Below are 17,846 nucleotides of genomic sequence, written 5' to 3'. Positions count from 1 at the left end.
CGCCTATAAAAGAAAATCATGCAAGCAGCGGTTTTTAAAAAAATAAGGGGTAGATTTATTAAGCTCGGTGAAGTAACATATTGGAAGGTGATAAAGGACCAGCCAGTCAGCTCCTAACGGTCATTTTTCAAACCCAGCCTGCGATATGGTAGTTAGGATCTGATTGGCTGGTCCTTTATCACCTTCCACTTTATCACTTCACCAAGCTTAATAAATCTGCCCCTAAATGTCAAAACTTCAATCAAATATTCATTTTGAGTGTCTTGATTTCTTTTAAAGTGATCTGTAGTAATTTCTACATTCTAAGCAACACAGTTCTGCATATCCAAAACTTAATAAGCGTTTTACTGTTTTTCATGGGGCACCCAATTATCTCAGAGTAGAGCCAATCTGGGAAAACCAATGTCATATTCAGAATCAGCACCCTCAAATTACCCTAAACAGACTGTAAAATTATTGACTATAGGTATAGTGTTGACCAGTGAGATCGGACTTGAACACATTAGGTTATCACGGATCCCACGTGTTATCAGCAGATAACGGGTGAGTTACCCCACGGTGAAAAAAGGCAGTAATATGATAGCCCCATAGCGTTATCAGGCTAAAAAGTCCGTTATCACTGTGCGGTAACTCTCCGCACCTAATAGGATATTAACCTTTGGGTTCAGTACTAAACCGGTGTAGCTGCATAGTCAAGTATTTTAAGTATTGGAAAGTGAAAAGTAAACAGAATACATTTCACCAACCTAAACTTATAAATCTAAAATGATTTTCCCATAACAAAAGGGTAACAAAACAAACAAACCAAGAAAAAAACCCACCACATACCACTAGTCTTGAATGTGAAGAGAGTTGTAGACAAAGAGCCCCTGCAATAAGGAAGGAAGAAAGTTAGGTCATGCATTGAAAAGAACCCCATAACATTCCAGCTAAAGTTTCAGGGGTCACTTTGGAAAAGTTGAAAAAAAAATTCTGCAGAGTATTACTTAGGTACTCATCGCTGTCAAAGGCACGCTCAAATCCTGCTGAACTCCATATATAATCTAAAGCAAACCAAATCCCATGTAAGAGGAACCCAAAGCATCTTGGAGGCCGTTGTGAGAGTTCATTGGTATAAAATCATATAACATCTTCTTAACCCCCTGGATTGCTGAAAACGGGGGTCCGCCCACGAGGCCACGCCCCCTTATGCTAGGCCACGCCCCTGTTTCGCGACTTCCCGCACCGGGTGTCACCAGGGGCAGTGACGCCCCTGGCTATATGTATGCCAGGCGTATAAGACGACCCCCGGCGTATAAGACGACCCCCGGCGTATAAGACGACCCCCCGCTTGGAGGCATGTTTTTCAGGGGGAAAAAGTCGTCTTATACGCCGGCAAATACGTTAATTGTTTTCCAACTTCCTCGTGTAGGTGCCCTAATTGCTCATGTTCTCATTAAAACGTCACTATTCTGAAACATCTCACACACTGTTGATGGTTATTATTCCATAGAGTGAAATGTTAATGGAGTATAATATTATGGATGGGTTCAGGACACACATTAGAGCATGGAAAACTCTAATACCAGAGAGAGGAAGATCTCAAAGCTAAAACTACTTAGATATTATACGATCACAGCAGACGAAGCGTCACTCCTATATAGCCGGGACCTCTACTGGTCACCATCAGTCTCTCAATAACAGGAGGGGTCCTACATAGCTGCTCCAAGGTTTTCAATTATATAAAGCACATGGATAGTGGACATCCTAGGGGAAATACCATACATAGGGAGAGAGGGCTAAGGTCCAATACTAAATGAAGTGAATACCTCCGGTAACTAATAATAATACTTACACTTTAGATGTAACGTTGTTTGCCAGAGCGCTGTCGTAATAAGGAATGCCGTTACTGATCACCACACTTACAGGTCCGCCCAGTGCATTAGACACTACACCTGCATGTACCCCAGCCATACACAGCAACGAGGACTGAAAAGACACAAACATTGTGGCGTTACCATCTCACCCAATACATCGGCACCAGGAAATCCATTCCATGCCACACTACGCAATACTTATTAGGCATTGCTTCATCAGCCCTATAATTCCTTTATCAGATCGTTAAATCTTCCTAATCCCTTCCTTTCTAATGGACTATACTCGCGTAATACATCCTAATCCTGAAATTTACTAACATTTGTAAAGGTTTCCTGCTACCATAATGTATTTTGATACAGTGTAGACAGCACATAGGGGTCTGTTCATGAAACAGTGAAAAGAGTGGAGAAGTGAGCCAATGGAGAAGCTGCCCATGGTGACCAATCAACATTTATAAATTTGCATACTATAAAGTTATACAGAGCAGCTGATTGGTTGCCATGGGCAACTTCTCCACTGGCTCACTTCTCCACTCTTCACTGCATCATGAATAGACCCTTCATAAATAGATCAGCACGGCATCTGCAAAAGTCACCAAAGGTTCATAATCGCAGCACAGCCACTCGGCAGGTTTACCTCACTCTACAGGGTCAATCCTATTAGGAGCGAGCCACAGAATGCGAGGTGCTGTTTTCTCTGCAACTTCACATTTTGTAATGCAATTATTATTATTATTATTTTTTTTTTAAAGTTACCTCAAACTACGCCAAAACTTTAGGATTTTAAATACCTACCGGTAAATCCTTTTCTCGTAGTCCAAAAGGGATATTGGGGACAGATTAGTACGATGGGGGTATAGACGGGTCCAAAGGAGCCAGTGCACTTTAAATTTCTTTAACTGGGTTTGCTGGCTCCTCCCCTCTATGCATACTCCTACAGGTCAGTTATAGGTAAAACCGTGCCCGAAGGAGAATGACATACTTGAAAGAAGGAACATAACAAAAGGCGTGGTGAGATTTACACACCAGCATATAATTTAGCCAGCAACGCCTGGCAACATTAACAGCAACAGCTGAACAGGAAACACAGAACAGAGAACCTGCAGAAAGTCACCGCACAGAGGCGGGCGCCCAATATCCCTTATGGACTACGAGAAAAGGATTTACCAGTAGGTATTTAAAATCCTAATTTCTCTAGCATCCATAAGGGATATTGGGAACAGATTAGTGTGATGGGGATGTCCCAAAACTTCCAGAACGGGCAGGAATGGGCGGAGACATCTGCAGCACCACCTGCCCAAACTGGGTATCCTCTTTGGCCATGGTATCAAACTTGTAGAACTTCACAAAGGTGTTCTTCCCCGACCAGGCAGCAGCTCGGCACAGTTGTAGGGCCGAGACTCCACGAGCAGCCGCCCAGGAAGAGCCCACCGATCTGGTAGAGTGCACCTTCAGAGACTGTGGAACAGGTAAGGCTGCCGACGCATAGGCCTGTTGGATAGTAAGTCTAATCCAACGAGCAATGGACTGCTTTGAAGCAGGGCAACCCTTTTTCCGCGCATCATACAGCACGAACAAGGAATCAGTCTTTCTGATCAGAGCCGTCCTCTTGACATAGACTTTCAAGGCTTGGACTGCATCCAATGCCTCCGGAGGAGCAGAACTGTCAGAACTGGAAGGAATCACAATAGGTTGATTCAAGTGAAACGCGGGACCACCTTCTGCAGGAATTGCTGTCTATTCCTGAGCTCCGCTCTGTTCTCGTAAAAGACCAAGTACGGACTTTTGCACGACAAGGCCCCCAATTCTGAGACACGCCTAGCAGAAGCCAGGGTAAGTAACATCACCATTTTCCACGTGAGGTACATATCTTCTACCGTCATCAGAGGTTCAAACCAGGAGGACTGTAGAAAACGTAACACTACATCCAGATCCCAAGGTGCCGTAGGCGGCACGAATGGAGGTTGTATGTGAAGCACCCCTTGCAAGAAGGTCTGAACTTCCGGCAAGAGAGCCAACTTCTTCTGGAAGAAGATGGAAAGAGCTGAAATCTGGACCTTAATGGATCTCAGACGTAAGCCTTTGGTGGTCATTTCGAGGTGATCGCTCGCTAGCAGTTTTTAGCAGCCGTGCAAACGCTATGCCGCCCCCCACTGGGAGAGTATTTTAGCTTAGCAGAAGTGCGAACGAAAGGATCGCAGAACGGCTACATATTGTTGTACTCAGCGCTCGAGACTGTACAGTTCCTGTTTTGAGTCACAAATACGCCCTGCGGTCGCCCAGCAACGCCTGCATTTTTCTTGGCACGCTTGCGTTTTTCCGAACACTCCCTGAAAACGGTCAGTTGCCACCCAGAAACTCCCACTTCCTGTCAATCACTAAGCGGTCAGCAGTGCGACTGAAAAGCTTCTCTAGACCCTGTGTGAAACTACATCGTTCGTTGTAATAGTACGTTGCGTGTGCGCATTGCGCCACATACGAATGCGCAGATGTGCCTTTTTTTGCCTCATCGCTGCACAGCGAACGAATGCAGCTAGCGAACAACTCGGTGTGACCCCCTTTATCCACTCCAGCCTGCAGGAAACGTAGGAACCTTCCCAAGTGGAATTCCGCAGAGAGATGTACGTTCCTCGCACAAGGATACATATCTCCGCCAGATATGATGATAGTGTTTTGACATCAAAGGTTTTCTGGTTTGCATCATAGTGGCAATGACCTTCTTCGCCCGATCCCGGAGTAGAGGGGAGGCCTGAATCAGAGCATTGTAAATGGCCTGAAGTTCCAGGATGTTGATCGGAAGGAGGGCCTCCGACACCTGCCCAGTTCCCCATCCTCTCAGACTCGCATCCGTCGAGAGGAGGATCCAATCCTGAATCCCAAAGCGTCGACCTCCCAGCAGGTTGGAAGACTGTAGCCACCACAAGAGTGAAATCCTGGCCTGGGGTGACAGCCAAATCTCCCGATGCATCTGAAGATGGGAATTGGACCACTTGTTCAGCATGTCCAATTGAAACGGTCTGGCATGAAACCTTCTGAATTGAATCGCCTCGTTCGAGGCCACCATCTTTCCCAACAATTTTATGCAAAGATGGATGGAGACTCGAGCAGGTCGGAGTACCATGCGAACCATTTCTTGAAGAGATCTCACTTTTTCCTCTGGGAGGAACACTTTCTATGCTACAGTATCCAGTAGCATCCCCAGAAACAGGAGCCGCTGAGACGGTTCCAGATGGGACTTCTGCAGGTTGAGGATCCGCCCGTGGCAAGACAGAAGTTGGATAGCGCAATCTATATGGAGCAATAGAAGCTCCCTGGAACTCGCTTTTATCAGGAGATCATCCAGGTATGGAATTATGTTGAACCCCTGGACCCTGAGCTGAAACATCATTTCCGCCATCACCTTTGTGAACACCCTCGGAGCTGTAGACAGGCCTGAAACTGGTAGTGATCGTTCAGTAGGGTGGACCGCAGATAGGCCTGATGAGGAGGCCAAATTGGGATATGGAGGTAAGCGTCCTTGCTATCCAGGGACACTAGGAATTCCTGTTGTTCCAGGCCTGCGATCACTGCTCTCAAAGATTCAATTCTGAATTTGAAAACCTTCAGGTAAGGATTTAAGGACGTCAGATTCAGAACGGGTCTCACAGATCCGTCTGGTTTTGGTACTACGAACAGACTGGTGTAGTAACCTTGATCTCGTTGTTGTAGGGGTACTGGAACAATGACCTGGGACTGGACCAACTTGTTGATGGCCAGTAGCAGCGTACTCCACATATTTTCCATAGCTGGTAAGCTTGATTTGAAAAATCGTTGGGGAGGAGAACCGTCGAACTCCAAGCTAGTAACCCTGAGAGATAAGATCCCTTACCCAAGCATCTTGGCAGGAACGGTCCCAGATGTGGCTGTAGTGACGTAACCGAGCTCCCACCACGAGATCCCCTCGGGGTGGGTGTGCACCGTCATGCTGAAGTCTTTGCGGAAGCAGAACTGGTGCTCTGATCCTGACATCCGGCAACGGCTGGTTTCTTAGGCTTACCTCTGGTGCCTCTAGCTGCATTGGAGGCCCCCCTGGCCCTAGATCGAAATCTAGAGGACTGAAAAGGACTGAGTAGACGGTTCCGGGTAGGTACGAATAGCAGGTGGAGCTCCTGAAGGGAGAAACGTGGATATCCCAGCAGTAGCTTTGGAGATCCATGCGTCCAATACACCTCCAAAAGAGCCATTCACCTGTGAAGGGAAGAGATTCCACATTACGTTTGGAGTCAGCAATCCACCGACGCAACCATATGGCTCTGCACGCAGACACAGCCATAGCAGAGGTCCTAGCATTAATATTGGCAATCTCTTTAATGGAGTCACAGAGGACTCTTGCAGTGTCCTGAATGTGTTTTAGAAAAGTTACAGTAGCAACAAAGGTCATATCACCCGAAAGACCTTCCTGAATTTGAGAAGCCCATGAATGAATTGCATGCGTCATCCAGCAACCAGCAAGGACCGGTCTTTGAGCTACACCTGCAGCAGTGTAGATAGATTTTAGAGTGGCCTCAACTTTCCTATCTGCCGTGTCCTTTACCGTAAAGGAGCCCAGAGCAGGAAGTACCGCCTTTTTAGAAAGGCTAGAGACAGACATTCACTGCTGGAGATTCTTCCCAGAATTTTCTGCCTTCAGGGGCAAAGGGGAATGTATGCAGAAACTGTTTGGACACCTGATATTTTTGATCTGGATTTTTCCAGACTATTTTAAATAAGTCATCCAATTCCTTGGAATCAGGAAATGTGATTGTCTTGTGGGAGGAAAAATTACTTTTGAGTATTAGCATCCTCCAGGGGGAGCTTTAACACATCCCGAATAGCCAATATGAGGGGTTCAATACCTTGGGGGTTTTAGCAGTTAGACTTGCCACTGCTTGTTGCAGTTCCTGAGTTTTATTTGCATTGAGCTGATATGAAATATCAGATGACATAGTTTTGATAGCCCCCAACCAGGAGGGCTCTGGACTCCCCCACATTATCATCAGCACTCTGAGATGACTGACTACTCTGCTCACATGATATTGAGCCAGATGAACTAGGGGAGAATCTAGCATTACATACACTGCATGACTTCTGTTTTACCATACTGAATAAGAAAAACAGGTACAATACACATACAACACAGCCTGAAATACAATACAAGCCTGTCCTATTGCATGTGAGAGGAGACACAGGAGAGGGGATACCAGCGCACCCAACGCAGCACAGCCCCAGTGAGCATCAGCGTTTTATATATGTAAACAACAGTGAGACTGTATTATGATCCATGGACTGTTATGGAGAAGCTGTAGAGGCTGATGCTGCCGCTATGCAGAGGAAGGTGCCAAAATGCCGCTGAGCCCGTTTTCATGTAGCTCCGCCCCCCGCCATGGCGCCGGAGCTACTGTTTTATATTTATATTGGCCATGTCTCCCTATGTTTGTAGCCTCAAATAAATGCTTGTAACAATGTATTTTAGCCAGTCTCACGCAGGGGCTACAGCAGGTCCCCCCCAGGAGGGACCCAATACGTCTCACCCGCGCTTCTGCCGCACAGTGAACTAGGGGACCCCTCCAGTGGGGTCCCCGGCGAATACTCACCACAGATGATCACCTTCAGGCAGCGTTAGGGGTGTGCGGCATGCTGCGACAGCCAAGACACCATGCTCGGCTGAACAAACAGCCCCTCAGGACGGTGGTCCTGCAGCGGGGAAGTGGCTTTGCACCTCAAGAGGCCGGTGACCATTCCCCCCTAACTCCCACGGCGCAGATATGCTGTTGCCCAAACAGCATACCAAAAGAAATAAAACATTAAAAGAATTTGAAGAAAAACTCTGGAGCTTGCAGAGTGTGCATCCTCTCCTGAGGGCACTTTTTCCTAAACTGACCTGTAGGAGGAGGTATAGAGGGGAGGAGCCATCACACCGAGTTGAAGAAATATAAAGTGCACTGGCTCCTTTGGACCCGTCTATACCCCATCGTACTAATCCGTCCCCAATATCCCTTATGGATGCTAGAGAAAAATCCTTTTTTTTTTACTTTTCAAAAAATAAGATTTTACTCACCGGTAAATCTATTTCTCGCAGTCCGTAGTGGATGCTGGGAACTCCGTAAGGACCATGGGGAATAGCGGCTCCGCAGGAGACTGGGCACAACTAAAGAAAGCTTTAGGACTACCTGGTGTGCACTGGCTCCTCCCACTATGACCCTCCTCCAGACCTCAGTTAGGATACTGTGCCCGGAAGAGCTGACACAATAAGGAAGGATTTTGAATCCCGGGTAAGACTCATACCAGCCACACCAATCACACCGTATAACTCGTGATATTAGACCCAGTTAACAGTATGAAATATAACTGAGCCTCACTAACAGATGGCTTATATCAATAACCCTTTAGTTAGGCAATAACTATACACAAGTATTGCAGACAATCCGCACTTGGGATGGGCGCCCAGCATCCACTACGGACTACGAGAAATAGATTTACCGGTGAGTAAAATCTTATTTTCTCTGACATCCTAGTGGATGCTGGGAACTCCGTAAGGACCATGGGGATTATACCAAAGCTCCCAAACGGGCGGGAGAGTGCGGATGACTCTGCAGCACCGAATGAGCAAACTCAAGGTCCTCCTCAGCCAGGGTATCAAACTTGCAGACTTTTTCAAAATTGTTTGAACCCGACCAAGTAACAGCTCGGTAAAGTTGTAAAGCCGAGACCCCTCGGGCAGCCGCCCAAGAAGAGCCCACTTTACTCGTGGAATGGGCTTTTACAGATTTAGGGTGCGGCAGTCCAGCCGCAGAATGTGCAAGTTGAATCGTGCTACAGATCCAGCGAGCAATAGTCTGCTTAGAAGCAGGTGCACCCAGCTTGTTGGGTGCATACAGGATAAATAGCGAGTCAGTTTTCCTGACTCCAGCCGTCCTGGAAACATATACTTTTCAGGGCACTGACTACGTCCAGTAACTTGGAGTCCTCCAAGTCCCACGTAGCCGCAGGCACCACAATAGGTTGGTTCACATGAAAAGCTGATACCACCTTAGGAAGGAATTGGGAACGAGTCCTCAATTCCGCCCTATCCATATGAAAATCAGATAAGGGCTTTGCATGACAAAACCGCCAATTCTGATACACGCCTGGCCGACGCCAAGGCCAATCGCATGACCACTTTCCACGTGAGGTATTTTAGCTCTACGGATTTAAGTGGCTCAACCCAATGCGACTTCAGGAAATCCAACACCACGTTGAGATCCACGGTGCCACTAGAGGCACAAACGGGGGCTGAATATGCAGCACTCCCTTAACAAAAGTCTGAACTTCAGGCAGTGAAGCCAGTTCTTTTTGGAAGAAAATGTACAGAGCCGAAATCTGGACCTTAACGTAACCCAATTTTAGGCCCGTAGTCACTCCTCACACCAAGCAACATATTTTTGCCATATGCGGTGATAATATTTTGCGATCACATCTTTCCTAGCCTTAATCAGCATAGGAATGACTTCCTCCGGAATGCCTTTTTCCTTTAGGATCCGGTGTTCAACCGCCATGCCGTCAAACACAGCCGTGATAAGTCTTGGAACAGGCAGGCCCCTGCTGCAGCAGGTCCTGTCTGAGCGGCAGAGGCCATGGGTCCTCTGAGATCATTTCTTGAAGTTCTGGGTACCAGGCTCTACTTGGCCAATCCGGAACCACGAGTATAGTTCTTACGCTTCTCCTTCTTAGTATTCTCAATACCTTGGGTATGAGAGGCAAAGGAAGGAACACATAAACCGACTGGTACACCCACGGTGTTACCAGAGTGTCCACAGCTATCGCCTGAGGGTCCCTTGACCTGGCGCAATATCTTTTTAGCTTTTTGTTGAGGCGGGACGCCATCACGTCACCTGTGGCCTTTCTCAACGGTGTACAATCATTTTGAAGACTTCTGGATGAAGTCCCCACTCTCCCGGGTGGAGGTCGTGCCTGCTGAGAAAGTCTGCTTCCCGCCGTGATGTTGTCTGACTGGATCAGCACCGGCTGGTGTTGAAGCAGGGGTCTAGCCTGACTTAGGGCATTGTGAATGGCCCTTAGTCCCAGAATATTTATGTGTAGGGAAGTCTCCTGACTTGACCATAGTCCTTGGAAGTTTCTTCCCTGTGTGACTGCCCCCCAGCCTCGAAGGCTGGCATCCGTGGTCACCAGGACCCAGTCCTGTATGCCGAATCCGTGGCCCTCTAGAAGATGAGCACTCTGCAGCCCCCACAACAGCGACACCCAGGCCCTTGGAGACAGGGTTATCAGCCGATGCATCTGAAGATGCGACCCGGACCACTTGTCCAACAGATCCCACTGGAAGATCCTTGCATGGAACCTGCCGAATGGAATTTCTTCGTAAGAAGCTACCATCTTTCCCAGGACTCGCGTGCATTGATGCACCGACACCTGTATTTGTATTAGGAGGTCTCTGACTAGAGATGACAACTCCTTGGCCTTCTCCTCCGGGAGAAACCCTTTTTTCTTGTTCTGTGTCCAGAACCATACCCAGGAACAGTAGACGCGTCGTAGGAACCAGCTGCGACTTTGTACTATTCAGAATCCAGCCGTGCTGTTGTAGCACTTCCCGAGATAGTGCTACTCCGACGAACAACTGCTCCCTGGACCTCGCCTTTATAAGGAGATCGTCCAAGTACGGGATAATTAAAACTCCCTTTTTTCGAAGGAGTATCATAATTTCGGCCATTACCTTGGTAAATACCCTCGGTGCCGTGGACAGACCAACGGCAACGTCTGGAATTGGTAATGACAGTCCTGTACCACAATTTTGAGGTACTCCTGGTGAGGAGGGTAAATGGGGATATGCAGGTAAGCATCCTTGATGTCCAGTGATACCATGTAATCCCCTTCGTCCAGGCTTGTAATAACCGCCCTGAGCGATTCCATTTTGAACTTGAACCTTCGTATATAAGTGTTCAAGGATTTCAATTTTAGAATGGGTCTCACCGAACCGCCTGGTTTCGGTACCACAAACATTGTGGAATAGTAACCCCGGCCTTGTTGAAGGAGGGGTACCTTGATTATCACCTGCTGGAAGTACAGCTTGTGAATTGCCGCCAGTACTACCTCTCCTCGAGGGCAGCAGGCAAGGCTGATTTGAGGTAACGGCGAGGGGGAGTCACCTCGTACTCCAGCTTGTATCCCTGTGATACTACTTGCAGAACCCAGGGATCCACTTGTGAGCGAGCCCACTGGTCGCTGAAGTTCCCGAGATGCGCCCCCACCGCACCTGGCTCCACCTGTGGAGCCCCAGCGTCATGCGGTGGACTCAGATGAAGCGGGGGAAGATTTTTGATCCTGGGAACTGGCTGTCTGGTGCAGCTTTTTCCCTCTTCCCTTGTCTCTGTGCAGAAAGGAAGCGCCTTTGACCCGCTCGCTTTTCTGAAGCCGAAAGGACTGTACCTGATAATACGGTGCTTTCTTAGGCTGTGAGGAACCTGAGGTAAAAAAAATTCTTCCCAGCTGTTGCTGTGGATACGAGGTCCCAGAGACCATCCCCAAACAATTCCTCACCCTCATAAGGCAGAATCTCCATGTGCCTTTTAAAGTCAGCATCACCTGTCTACTGCCGGGTCCCTAATACCCTCCTGGCAGAATGGACATTGCATTAACTTTTAGATGCCAGCCGGCAAATATCCCTCTGTGCATCCCTCATATATAAGACGACGTCTTTAATATGCTCTATGGTTAGCAAAATAGTATCCCTGTATAGGGTATCAATATTATCTGACAGGGTATCAGACCACGCTGCAGCAGCACTATCCATGCTGAGGCAATTGCAGGTCTCAGTATAGTACCTGAGTGTGTATATACAGACTTCAGGATAGCCTTCTGCTTTTTAACAGCAGGCTCCTTCAAAGTTGCCGTATCCTAAGACGGCAGTGCCACCTTTTTTGACAAACGTGTGAGCGCCTTATCCACCCTAGGGGATATCTCCCAACGTGACTTATCCTCTGGCGGGAAAGGGTACGCCATCAGTAACTTTTTAGAAATTACCAGTTTCTTATCGGGGGAACCCACGCTTCATTCACTCATCTGATGGGGGAACAAAACACTGACTGCTTTTTCTCCCCAAACAGAAAACCCCTTTTTTTTGTGGTATTTGGGTTAATGTCAGAAATGTGTAACACATTTTTCATTGCCGAGTGCAACGGATGTTCCTAGTGGATTGTGTATATGTCTCAACCTCGTCGACACTGGAGTCAGACTCCGTGTCGACATCTGTATCTGCCATCTGAGGTAGCGGGCGTTTTTGAGCCCCTGATGGCCTTTGAGACGCCTGGGCAGGCGCGGGCTGAGACACCGGCTGTCCCATAGCTGTTACGTCATCCAGCCCTTTACATAAGGAGTTGACACTGTCGGTTAATACCTTCCACTTATCCATCCACTCTGGTGTCGGCCCCACAGGGGGCGACATCACATTTATCGGCATCTGCTCCGCCTCCACGTATCCTCAAACATGTCGACACAGCCGTACCGACACACCGCACACACACAGGGAATGCTCTGACTGAGGACAGGATCCCACAAAGTCCTTTGGGGAGACAGAGAGTATGCCAGCACACACCAGAACGCTATATAATGCAGGGATTAACACTATAACGGAGTGATTTTTCCCCCAATAGCTGCTTGTATACACAATATTGCGCCTAAATTTGGTGCCCCCCCTCTCTTTTTAACCCTTTGAGCCTGAAAACTACAGGGGAGAGCCTGGGGAGCTGTCTTCCAGCTGCACTGTGAAGAAAAAATGGCGCCAGTGTGCTGAGGGAGTTAGCCCCGCCCCTTTTTCGGCGGACTTTTCTCCCGCTTTTTTTAGGCATTCTGGCAGGGGTAATTTATCACATATATAGCCCTGGGACTATATATTGTGATGATTTGCCAGCCAAGGTGTTTATATTGCTGCTCAGGGCGCCCCCCCCCCCCAGCGCCCTGCACCCATCAGTGACCGGAGTGTGAGGTGTGCATGAGGAGCAATGGCGTTGAAGACCGAGGTCTTCTGCCGCCGATTTTCCGGACCACTTCTTGCTTCTGGCTCTGTAAGGGGGGCGGCGGCGCGGCTCCGGGACCGAACGATCGAGGTCGGGTCCTGTGTTCGATCCCTCTGGAGCTAATGGTGTCCAGTAGCCTAAGAAGCCCAAACTATCTCCAGTCAGGTAGGTTCGCTTCTTCTCCCCTTAGTCCCTCGCTGCAGTGAGTCTGTTGCCAGCAGATCTCACTGTAAAATAAAAAACCTAAAATATACTTTCTTTCTAGGAGCTCAGGAGAGCCCCTAGTGTGCATCCAGCTCAGCCGGGCACAAGATTCTAACTGAGGTCTGGAGGAGGGTCATAGTGGGAGGAGCCAGTGCACACCAGGTAGTCCTAAAGCTTTCTTTAGTTGTGCCCAGTCTCCTGCGGAGCCGCTATTCCCCATGGTCCTTACGGAGTTCCCAGCATCCACTAGGACGTCAGAGAAATATCTATGAGTTTGATGAACAACTCACACCTAATTGGATTGAGCCTTACATTTCTAAGCTAAGATCTGTACACTAACCCTATAAAGATTGAAATGTTCCATTAAGAACCATGTAAATAGTCAGTGGGATTCAGCAACCGGATCACAGTATAAAACACTATTTAAGCATGAAAGGATACATTATGCATTTCTGATGCAAAACAGTCATGACCTTTATGAACTTTTAAACTTTGATATTTTCAGCTTAGTAAAAGAACAGTGCGTAATTCCATCAGCTTAATCACTGTAAAGTTGTTGTGTGTACAGGGATCCTGGCTGTACGCAGATCTGATGTGGTGTAATCATCTGGAACTATAAAAAGCTTATAACCCTTGACATCTCCCAAATCAGAGACACGTTGGTTTAATTAAGAGTTTATAAGATTGCTAAGAAAAATGAAGAAAACTGGCTTTAAAGCGAGTAATATTTACAACAGATTTTGGTCCAATCATTGGCGGAATGTAACGGAGTCAGAGATCACTGGAGATGCGGGATGCCGGACAATATTGGACGTTTTTTAAAGGGGCAATCATTTACAAGGCATGGTTTTGCCTGGCAAGTGTTTGCAACTTAAAAAAAAAAAAAAAAAAAAGAGTGAGATCAGAAGGCATCCCCCACCTCCGGCGATCACAGACTCCATTAGAGGTCTGGTCTGACGTAAGTAGGAATAGCATTATTAGCTATTCAGCATTAATTTCATGGTCTGATATAAGAGACTCCTAATGTAACAAGACAGAGCAGTATCCTTAGACATTGATAGTGGACAGTTAATGCACACAATCACCTGTACAAATGTAATGGGCCCTACACATTTGGCGATTGGCAACAGCGGCAGCGCGGGGGGAGGAGAGACAGGGGGCGAGAAGTTTCTTCACTCCAGTCACCCGGTCCCATAGACCTGCATGCTAATATGGACAAGATTGTCCATATTGGCATGCATGTATAAACGACCCGGCACAAACGATGAACGAGCACGGGGCCGCGCATCGTTCATAGTTGGTGCCTACACACTGAGCGAGATGAACGAGGTCTCGTTAATTAATGAACGAGAACTTTCATATTGTTCAGTTAGAGCTGTAAGTGTGTAGGGCCCATAACTGATGGATTATGAATTAAGCAGGAGATCCCCCCTCCTCAAAACTTGTGCAAAACTGGGATACCTACGTCTCTATAGCCAAGAGGAATAGTCCCTGAGATCTCCCCAAAAGGTGTCAGACATCCAGCTGGGCAGTATTTTCTGCAAGGCAAAAAAAAAAAAAAAACACAATTGACAATCAAACTTTTATATGAAACTCTTCATTTCCAGTAAAATCTTGCAGTTGTCTGTGTAATCTATACTAGAGGTTATTATACAATGTAATCTGTGCAATATACCAGGCAAATCGTTTTTATTAAAAGTCACTATTTTCATCCAGCCTCAATGAGCAATTAGAAAGGTTTTTCCGTGAGGAATGGTAAGACAATGTTATAGATTGTTGCCTTGATTCTTACGTAAAATTGTAATCTACTATTCTAATGATCACAAGATTCTTGCTCCAAAATTAAGCAGATGTATTTGCTAAAGGGTTAATAAGAGCAGAGCGTGGCACACTCACGTGTAAGCCAGGAAGAGGGCACAAGTTCTTGGTTTCGTTTTATACATACTGTACTGTAATAGGACTGGAAACAGTGATTTCCCGTTAAAGGATTGCTTGGATGTGCGACATTTACCTGTATTCAGGTTCAGAGAAACGGCTTGCTCTCTCCAGACATGTGATGAGATCTAAACACAATACAAAATATATCTATATTACACAAGTTAAATGCTTCAAACAGCAACATTTTTGCGGCGCTTTGAGCATCGGTGCAGTTAAGGTGGTGAATGCACGGGAATTTACTAACCTGAAAACCTAGCCTACAAATAGTCAAAACAAAAGGATCTGAAACATTCCCCTGATGTACATAGTAAATACAAAGCTCTCTGCACAGTAGTAATGTCACCAAACCCAGTTTCATTGAGAATATCCAAACCGGCATAACGACAGAATTAAAAAACAAAAAATCAAAAACATTAAAAATGTGCCTTTTTTCGGAAAAAGAATAATTCTGGAAGAGATCTGGGGCTAAAAACCAGGTTGGTTTTGCCTTGTAAATGATTGCTGCTCGGAAAAAAAACGGGCAGACACACGGAAAGTCCTGCACCGCCGTCACTCCGAGACCATTACATTTAGCCCCCAGAATCAGAGCATAGCCTATACTCTGTTGGCCGCTGCTGCTTTGCAATCTACAATACTCTCCAGTTAGCACTGCCTGGAGCGCTCTAGGTTGACCACACTTAGGTTAACAGTCATTAGGTCGACCACTATTGGTTGACATGCATTAGGTCAACATGGTCACTAGGTCGACACGAGTTTTTCACTATTTTTTTAATTTTTTTTTACTTTTTCATACTTTACGATCCACGTGGACTACGATTGGGAATAGTAACCTTGCCAAACTGATTTTAAGCAGGGACCTACATCTGACTGCACATCAATGATTCAGGCGTAATAAAAAGTATGTCCTATTATTTTCATACAGTGTCAGTCTATTTGGGGGTAAGCATTGGGACGTGGGGTCCCCTGAACTGTTCTGTCTGGGCCACTCCAGGGCATCACACCCTAACACTTATAGTCACTATTTTTTCACTACCTCCTAAGTGTGTCATTTTATCCATGTATTTTTTTCACCCACTTTATATCTAATTTTAAAACACTTTCTACACTCCGTAACTACCTATGCTCCTCTTATACTTTATTACACCTCACGATTTTCCACTAGTGTGATGCCTTGGGGGGGTTCATGGCTGGGCTGATTTGGGGGTGCCCTGCGTCCCAGTGTGAACCCCAAAAGTGTTAGGGACTTGCTCGATAGAGGTGACCTCGACGCGGTGAGCAAGCCCGTCTCATTGGCCCATTATATGCTAACAACCTCTTAGTATATTATATACTGTAATTTATAGTAATGACTGTATAGTGCATCTGCACCCATTTCTTCCACAGTAGTAATGTCACCAAACCCAGTTTCATTAAGAATATCCAAACCGGCATAAGGACAGAATTAAAAAACAAAAAATCAAAAACATTAAAAATGTGCCTTTTTTCGGAAAAAGAATAATTCTGGAACAGATCTGGGGCTAAAAACCAGGTTGGTTTTGCCTTGTAAATGATTGCTGCTCGGAAAAAAAACGGGCAGACACACGGAAAGTCCTGCACCGCCGTCACTCCGAGACCATTACATTTAGCCCCCAGAATCAGAGCATAGCCTATACTCTGTTGGCCGCTGCTGCTTTGCAATCTACAATACTCTCCAGTTAGCACTGCCTGGAGCGCTCTAGGTTGACCACACTTAGGTTAACAGTCATTAGGTCGACCACTATTGGTTGACATGCATTAGGTCAACATGGTCACTAGGTCGACACGAGGTTTTCACTATTTTTTTTATTTTTTTTTACTTTTTCATACTTTACGATCCACGTGGACTACGATTGGGAATAGTAACCTTGCCCGAAGCATGGCGAGTGAAGAGAGCCATACGAGGGGACACAGTGCACTAATTGCAGTTCCCGGTAACTCTACGAAGAAAACGACACCAATTTTTTTTTAAACCATGTCGACCTTTTGTCATGTCGAACCTAATGCTTGTGTCGACCTATTTCAGGTGTTGACCGTATGAACCACACCTCTTGTGACATACATGTGGTATGGCATATACATTTATACGTAGGTGCAGGTAACTATACTGTTGGCTATGCTAGGTCAAGGGCGGTATCCTATTAGCCGGGACAATATACTGCGGCTAATTACTGCTGATGGGGCTATTCAATTTGCCTTGATGCCTGTGCTTATCGGGGATAAGCTATGAAACCAAATCAGCTATAAGCCGACCCCCCCAAATAAAAAAAAATAAGATTTTACTCACCGGTAAATCTATTTCTCGTAGTCCGTAGTGGATGCTGGGGACTCCGTAAGGACCATGGGGAATAGCGGCTCCGCAGGAGACTGGGCACAGCTAAGAAAGATTTAGGACTACCTGGTGTGCACTGGCTCCTCCCACTATGACCCTCCTCCAGACCTCAGTTAGGATACTGTGCCCGGAAGAGCTGACACAATAAGGAAGGATTTTGAATCCCGGGTAAGACTCATACCAGCCACACCAATCACACCGTATAACTCGTGATATGATACCCAGTTAACAGTATGAACATAACCGAGCCTCTCAACAGATGGCTCAACAATAACCCTTTTAGTTAACGATAACTATATACAAGTATTGCAGACAGTCCGCACTTGGGACGGGCGCCCAGCATCCACTACGGACTACGACAAATAGATTTACAGGTGAGTAAAATCTTATTTTCTCTGACGTCCTAGTGGATGCTGGGGACTCCGTAAGGACCATGGGGATTATACCAAAGCTCCCAAACGGGCGGGAGAGTGC

The 17,846-nt window shown here is 46.6% G+C and overlaps 1 protein-coding gene across 2 annotated transcripts in view; it reads right to left on the bottom strand.

Moving 5' to 3' along the window:
* The window catches only part of DCBLD2 (discoidin, CUB and LCCL domain containing 2), a 213,890-nt gene that overhangs the window by 93,814 nt on the left and 102,230 nt on the right, over positions 1-17,846 (bottom strand). For both annotated transcript variants that reach the window (XM_063956268.1, XM_063956269.1), the window contains exons 4-7: positions 15,099-15,150; positions 14,553-14,625; positions 1,835-1,968; positions 829-869 (exon numbers count right to left, since the gene is read on the bottom strand). In XM_063956268.1, the coding sequence (XP_063812338.1) occupies positions 829-869; positions 1,835-1,968; positions 14,553-14,625; positions 15,099-15,150 (300 nt within the window). The remainder of the gene's footprint in view (positions 1-828; positions 870-1,834; positions 1,969-14,552; positions 14,626-15,098; positions 15,151-17,846) is intronic.

Source organism: Pseudophryne corroboree, chromosome 2, assembly GCF_028390025.1.
Source record: "Pseudophryne corroboree isolate aPseCor3 chromosome 2, aPseCor3.hap2, whole genome shotgun sequence".
NCBI classification, from domain to species: domain Eukaryota; kingdom Metazoa; phylum Chordata; class Amphibia; order Anura; family Myobatrachidae; genus Pseudophryne; species Pseudophryne corroboree.
This window is presented reverse-complemented; position numbering and strand designations above follow the sequence as displayed.